This window comes from Colletotrichum chrysophilum (assembly GCF_026319265.1).
Source record: "Colletotrichum chrysophilum strain AFK26 chromosome Unknown scaffold_366, whole genome shotgun sequence".
NCBI lineage: Eukaryota > Fungi > Ascomycota > Sordariomycetes > Glomerellales > Glomerellaceae > Colletotrichum > Colletotrichum chrysophilum.
In genome coordinates this window covers 6963-14820 of record NW_026517653.1, presented here as the reverse complement: position 1 = coordinate 14820, position 7858 = coordinate 6963, and the positions used below count along the sequence as shown (strand labels likewise).

The following is a 7858-nucleotide window of genomic DNA, read 5'->3' as shown; positions in this document are numbered from 1 at the left end:
CAGAATGGTGAGATATGCCATCCTCTTTGCTATCAGCCGCTCTAAGCCCTTGCCTAGGCAGGATAAGAGGGCTATTGGGCGCCAGGATCCAGCCTTTGAGAGGTCTGCTTTTCCCGGCTTCTGGATCATAACTACCTCTGTTTTGCGGAAGGTCCTAGGGAAGTAGCCTATCTGAACGCAGGCCTGAAAGAGCTGCTGTATAGGAACACCTATCAGGCCCCAAATGGATTGTAGTAACTTTGTAGTAATCCCATCAATCCCAAGGGTTGTAGCCTTTGTGAGAGTTGCCTGGCGTACTTCCTCAATGTTGACTATCTGCTGCCAGGGTATTAGACGCCTTGGAACTATAGGAATAGCAAATGGGTTCCCATGGAAGTCGTCTGTAGCGAAGGCCGCGTGCTGCGTGCCGAGATCTTTGCCGGCAGCATAGCAGAGCTTCCGGGGTTGGGGATGTCCCGCCGCGACCCCGGCTGACGTGCAGTGGTATAACCCCCCGATGCCTGAACCTTTGGCAGGCAATACAGCCCCATCACAGCTTATGAAGTGGGCCAAACAGCGATGCAATGGGCTGAGCTCGGGAAGCGGCCAGACAATCCATTAGTGGCACACTTGGGACCTGGGTCGACCGATGCAACCTCTGGAACGAGCCCGCCACGCCCAATGGAGGCAACGAGCCAGCCGCTCCTTATGGTCTGGCGCCCACATATTCTCGTACCTGTCGCCTGGCGTCCTCCTGTCTCTTGCTTTGGTCGACAAAAGACTTTGCCGGTGGTATTGGTGGCACATCAGACTCTATGTTTGGTGCTCCGCGGGCCGGCTTTACCAGGAAACGAACACCCACGACCGATCGTCCGTAGTCATAGCTTACTGAAGTGATGATGAATGCGAGCGTGCTCCAGCTCGCTTACGATGTACAGCACCTCGCGAAAGGGCGCCCAGTTGACCTGAGCACAACGGCTCTGCGCGTACAAGATAATCAACCAGACGAGCCCCGTACTGCAACACCGCAGCCGCCGAGTCCATCCAACTGGCCCTCCTAGGGTATCCTGCTTTGTGGCTTGACAGCCCAGGGGCTGTCGAGAGAGCGTCCTTGGCCTACACGCGATGCGTCTCGCCAGCGCGACACATCCAGTGTGTTGTGTGGTCGCTGGTTGTCCGGGATGCTCCCAGGCTACGCTGGACGCGTTGCGAGGCATCACGTGGCGCGTGTTCCCGTCTCACGTCCGCGGCTCGGACGGCTGGGCGATGAAGGGACCTCATCCGTAGGCTCGCTCACTGATGGCAGGCCTATATTTCCGGTACCACTTGGCGACGATGACCACAGCCTCAAGAAAGGTAGCCGTGAGAGTCATACGGCACTCAACAAGGTGGGCCTCCAGGCGGCAAACTACGAAGAAGAAAAGTCAGAAGGGAAGAAAGGTAAGTAATGTGAGGCCAGTTAAGTGTTGAAATTCTCTCTTATCATCTCTTTTCCGTTATTTGGGGCTGATATTAACAAATAATCACGTCAGCAGCTATCTCGATTCTAGTGGATAGCAATGCCCCGCGGAAAGTCTTTGGGGTAATGTCTCGAAGTTCTTTTCGCACGTTTGCATTCTACCCTCTGTCCATCCTTCTTGTCAACTTAGTATTAGGCATTATACACAAGGCATTGATGAGTGTCATCCCTGATCCATGCCGCCATACTGGACAAAACTGCCGTAACAATGACCGGATGTAGTGAAAATGGGGGTGGTTGTATGTAGGAACAAAGTGCAGGGCGCAGCAAAAGGGCTGCTGCAGGAAGTTGATTCCTAAGAACAACGAAACTAATCTGCATACGCGCGTGGGCCTTAAATACGTACGCGTGGTTTCTATCTAGGTAGGCGCCATACCCCATACCAGTAGTATATATTACGCTTCGTTGATCGTATTTGCTCTCTTGTCTCCACAAATGCCGCCTTGATCTTGTGTGCTGTTTCTTGGCAACTGATAACGCGTCGTTCTTCCACTTCGGGGTCTTTGGTGTGGCCATTCAAAGAGCTCAAAGTTAATATGCAGTATTGACTTGCGGTCCTCATTTCTGCTTGAGTATGAATGACGAAACAAACGAATACCTGTGATGGTGTGGCCATCCGAAGAGCTCGAAGTCAATGTGCAGTATTCATCACTTGCGGTCCTTACTTTTGCATGAGTATGAATAAGAAAACGAACAAATACCTATAATGGTGTAGCGAGAAGAACCCGAGGTTGAATTGGATAAAATATCCGGCCGTGTATGACCTACGGCTTTGGCCGCCAAGAAAGATCATCTACACTGAGATCAAATTCACAAGCGAAGGTTTGCCATGTCTCTTCTCCCCTTCTCAGTGTCAGACTACTACACATGCATTCATCAGAAAACAGACCTCAACGTGTGTAATCCATCTGGCCACTGAACCGCCATCCCCGCCATTTAAGCTGAGACGCCAAGGATGATGGACATTTGAACGCAGGGCTTAGACATGTCCTCGCTGGAATGGAAATGTTCTTGGACCATCGACTAGAAGTAGCAGCCAACAGAAATGATTTTAGCCAACCCAGCGCTAGGTACTTGTACAAAAGCCCGCTTTCGTGCCGGATGCCTGGAGCCACGCCTCCCTGCCGACATTGGCCACATTTCAGCCACCGCCGCGTCTGCATGGACACCATGAATCCCAATAGATCGTTGCTCCCACAGAGGAAGCATCCATCAGAGGTGTGGGACAAGCTACCGCTCACATTACACTGTGAAGTCTTTGCTAGATGTGGAATCACAGGATGGATGGGACACCGGATTTCGTCTCCACGTTTAAGTCACTCCCAGAGGCGACAATGAATATGCTCTTCAAGGCGGACCAGATCACGATGTTGCATTGGTGGCAGCTCGCGCAGCACGACCAGATTTGACACCCAAGAGGCCTCTGTCGGGCTGCATGGACCAAGTGTCCTGGCATCCGTGTATTTGTACGGAAATCTGGCATATGCTCCACTCTCAAGAAGGGATCCGGTAGATTTGGGAACTCAGATCGATGGGTTCGGCTGGCACGCGCGCTACTGCTTCGTACGTGTCGGTTCAGGTTCTTCAGTGGGAAGGCATTTAGGTAGAAAGTAATGGGCCAGTTTGGGGAACAAGAAATTAGCCGAAGGCGAAGGATGAGAAGGGGACGGGGGGTGGCGGCTGGGGCTGGGGGCTGTCTATCGCAATCACCAGGTGAGGTTGGACAAGATAATCAAGGAGCAAAGAAAAGCCAAGAGGCCACAACGGACGCTGGGCCCAAGTTACCCAGCCTGCATCGGCTCGTCAGCTTGTTGAGCCTGGCCATTCCCGATCGGCCTGGTGACCCTTCAAATCGTCCATGAAGGACAGCAAATAAACCCGCGTAGCTGCGATGTCAGTAGTGCTAAGAGACAAGAAGGACTCCTTTGTGGTGGTTTGTCGCCGTCATCATTTTTATGTTGAAGGTACTGCGTGTCGTGCTGGCATGTTCGAAGGGGAAGGGCCCCTGCACATATTGGGGTCGGGTAAAAAGACTAAGTTAACTGCAGGGCGGGACCGCAGACGACGTCTCAGCCGAGCTGTGGGTGACTTTCGCCAGGCCTTGCATAGAAATGCAGAAATTGTGTGCTTTCCTACATCCCACTCGCCTTCAATAACAGGTATCGTTGCGGACCGCAGTCGAATCCAACCCGCGTCCGCCCGTCTGTCCAGCAGCACACCAGACTGCCCGCCGTGTCGAGGTCCCTAACGGGGTTCAACTGCATCACACCTTTCGCACTGGATGAGTTTTAGAGGGATATTCTGATGGCTGTTGTGCTACAACTATCGGGCGATCGGCCTTAATGACCTGACAACAATCCACTCTAGAGCCATGTCCCTGCTAATCAAGCTGCTTCCAGTTTCTTTTGGTACACCTTGACCTCCTTGGCAACTTTGTCGTAGATATCTGCGCGAGATTGGAGGCTTGTCAGTACGCCTGCCAGTCTGTCAAACACCTTCATTATTCCAAAAGCAGCCTTCGACTTCTCTCGGCGGTCTGAGATCAAGCAGTCCAATGATTGTCCCCTCCCCTCTGCCCACTCAGCATTCGCGTTGTCTCGCACCTCTCCCAAAGCTTGCCAGGTCTCCTCAATCTTCGTTTTGATTGAAGCTTCGCCGGCCTGAAGGTCTTTGAGAGTAGCCTTGCCGAGATCCACCAGCTTCCCCATGATGGTTTGCTGAGACCTCACGTTTTGCAGGTGCTGGTTCAGAAGACGCTGCGCGGCGTTGGTTGCACTGAGCCCTTGCTTCTTCACTGCTTCGGAATATTCCCGAAGCTGTTCGATGTGCTTCACAGCATCCTTGGGATCAAGATCTGCGCCCTTGAGATCAGGAAGTGCTGGCAGGCTTTCGGACGACGACTTCGACCGGTCCATTATGCTTTCAAATGTGACTTCCTTCATTCGCTCATCAAACTGGCCGGCCACATCGTTGCGTCCCACAGCTTCCAGGAACGCGGCCACACTGTGCCGCCAGGCCCGCGAATCCAAGGTTCCCTCCGGAGCTGATCCCGACAAAGCACAAAAAGCGTTCGCGATGACGGCGATCCCATCGTCGTCTTTGTGCATTTGTTCAGCGCAAGCTTCTTGGGTGGTTGGCCATGGGGATCCGGATGTCTGCGTGGACACCAAGACGTCGAGTCGGGAAAGGATCTCATCAACTGCAGATTGGACGGTCGGGCAATCTGGCCGGGAGTCGTAAATACGGGCGGTTCGGGCGCCGGGACGTGCCTCAATGAGGACCCAATGGTAGTCTTCGCATCGGACTGGGCAGAGCAAGACCAACCCTTCCTCCTTTGCATCAATTTCAGCAACGCCCCATTCCAAATCCTTTTTCTCGGTGCCCAGAAGGAAAGGTTCGGCCGCGAACGTATTGTGCTGTAGCGAGACAATGGTTCTCAGAGCGTCGCGAATCACCCCACCCTCGCCCCATTGCTTCTTCATGAGGGCGCCAAACAAGGCTCGCTTGCTGGGATCAGAAGCAGAAGCAGAAGGCGTACCAGTATCCGCGTCTGGGGTTGCAGCAGCTGACAGGGGATGGGCAACAGATGGCCGAGTCATACTTGAGGGCGTATCACGAGACGGCACTGCAGTGTTGGACGGCTGGAAAGATGCCTTCGGGCCTTTCAGAGTGTCTTGTCTGTCGGATTGTCCAGACTTCAGCCGCTTGGAGACAGAGACTGGTGCTGTGGTAGTCCGTTTCCTTGTATTGGCCGATGGAGGACCCGTGCCTGTGTCCTTCTTAGACAGAGGCTGAGGTGTGCCAGCTCTCGAGGGGTTCGATTGATAGCCTGAGTCGTCATGTTCGTCCGCCATCGCTGCGTCTTCGTAGTCTTCGTAGTCTTTGTGCCTTTCGAAGAAACCGCTGTTCGAAAGATGAGTTTTTGGCTTGATGGCAGGTGCAGTCGCGGATCGGGTCAAGGTTGGCTTCGTCGCTGGAGTTGGACGAGTTGACTGTCGAAGAAACTGTCAGTTGCATGCTCGAGAAGCAAAAAGTAGACAAGGTCAAAGGGGAAATGCTCGACTTGCCTCGTTTCGACTGCCCGCAGTTGCGGTGGTCGAAGTCTCGGCTGCTGTCTCTGCTGGCTTCTCGTTGGCGCCTCCGTCCGACTCGGTGGCGAGTTTGAGCGCGACCGCGACGTCTTTTGGCAGCCAATTGGTGCTGTGGGAAACACCAACGCTGCAACTCTGGATTCGGTGTTCTTTTGCTCGCGTCAAATAGGCAACTGCTTCGTCCCACCCTGTGGCTTTGGAGAGCTGGTGTAGACGAACACAGAATGTCTGCGAGATGTTCTGAAAAAAACCGACAACTTGCCCTGGGTGAATTTGCCAGCGGTCGGCAGCGTGCTTGACTTCAGTGAGCCCACGCTGCGTCAAAGAATTGCCCGGGGGGAGATGAGGCGTGATGTCTCCAGCAGTGGTCACCAGGTTGGTGATGTCAGCAGGAAGGAGGCTCAGCACCTTTTCTCTCCCGTGGACGCTTGAGGCGGTTTGAAATGTATGATGGAGGTTCCCGAGTGAGTTCGCGGCGTTGGTAGCCAGTTGTGCCAACTCCCAGATGGCTTGGTTGAGATCGTGCGTTGGGGCGGGAGGACGGGGATCGGGGGCTTGTGCTGCTGGCAACAGCATTGGGGTGGCATCAATGGGCAAGACGCCATCAGGGGCTGGCGATGAGGCTGGCGATCAACGCATTCGAAAGCACGCCGATGTTGTTGTTTGAGGTGCCGAGCAGCAGCAAGGAGGTGGTGGTGGGAAAGTTGGAAGCATTTGAAGAATCGTCAGGCGGGCTGGTGCAGCAATTGAACATCTGGACGCGGAGGGCAGGTGTGGTGGGGGAGGGGCACGGAGGCAGGTCCGATAGTGGGGAGCTCTTGCCAGCTTTGTTCAGTCGTTCCTCCGTCTGCTTGATGCTTGGCTCAAGCCAACCTAGGTACATAAGAAAAGTACCTGGGAGAAAACTCCGATTGGCGGGCCCAAAGGACGAAAAAAAAACAAAAAAAGAAGAAGAAGACGTTGGCCTTTGGGTTGAGGGAGAGCCCAGCCCAGCTGCTTGTAGCCGAAGGGGAGGCTAATTGACTCTCAACACTCAGAGTCAGAGGCGGACTGCGCTGCAAGTGACGCCCGGATGAACCGTGCAGGCGATCGGCGGGCGGTGGGTTGCATCTGCCGACCCGCTTGCTTGTGTTGTTCTGGACAGGAGTCTGTCCGGCGCTCTCCATCCGCTCGGGGCATCATGCATCAATTGAAATATCTTCTGCAAGGCCTAGCATCGGCCAGCAGCTTCCCTGTTGAGCGCGCTTGATTTCTGCGCCTGGCGCAAAGCTCTCGATCTCACTGACGAACAGATGCAATTGAGACGGCGTCGCGTCGCATGCGCGACTGATAGCCTGCGCGTACCATGACTTATCGATAGACGATAAGATGGGTCTCCACCTTATCTGATTTCCCGAACAGTTCGGGAAATATCCAGCCAATCAAATATACCTTAGCTGTGGGTCGGCTCAACGCGAATGGCGCAGCTGTCCCAGCACCTCTCAGAATTTCCGGCCCCACATCCGTCGCCGTCATGATTTCTGCACATTGCACCTTTTCCCGATCCACCGTCTGCTGGAAAAACAACACATGACCACCATGATTCTTCCGCATCAGTTAAGGACTTATTTTCGGAAAGTTCAATTGAGGTGCGGCTTACTTACCAGCAGGTGATGAACATCAGCTGTGCTTGCATTTTGCCGCCGTGGACTCGTGCATGCTCGCGTGCAAGCAGGAGGAAGACTGACAGGATGGGCCGTGCTAGAGGTTAGATGCATGATCCATCACGGAAGTCACAAGAGTTTACATGGTGCGCTTGGTTCGTAAGATACCAAACGATGGATGTAGGAGGTGTAATGGAATGACGGATGGCGTTCTGCTGCTCTTCTAGGCGAGCCAAGCACGAAGAGCATCGGCGGATTAGATGGACAAGAGGAATTAAACCAAACAGAATTTCACAGGTGAGTCACAGACAGCAATGATGGACATGATTTCAAGCTCTGGAAATCTGCGCATCATTCTGATGTTGACGCATCCCCGCCTCCAACCTCAAGTTTGCAGAGACTTGTTCCCCGTTGTCCGTATGACGGGGTCGTGGGCGTAGTCGGCTCGCGGGGCACTGTGCTCAGAAGGATGGGCTCTGGAGACTAATTACTCTTCTTTTCGCTTTTTTGCCGTTATTCAGCTCTCTGATACTAAACATGGACTTTCGGATTGCTTCCGTGGTCATGCGTCCGGCAGAACAATACAAGTATGCCTTTTACGCTCAGCTGAACTAAAGTCATTGGCC

The 7858-nt window shown here is 53.7% G+C and overlaps 1 protein-coding gene across 1 annotated transcript; it reads right to left on the bottom strand.

Annotated features, from left to right (window-relative positions):
* Nucleotides 1-3882: 3882 nt before the first annotated feature.
* COL26b_014401 (uncharacterized protein) lies at nt 3883-5352 on the bottom strand (the record flags this gene model as incomplete). Its single annotated transcript, XM_053186972.1, has 1 exon — nt 3883-5352. The coding sequence occupies one exon, from the start codon at nt 5350-5352 to the stop codon at nt 3883-3885; it is 1470 nt and encodes a 489-aa protein (XP_053029083.1).
* Between the last annotated feature and the right edge of the window lie 2506 nt (nt 5353-7858).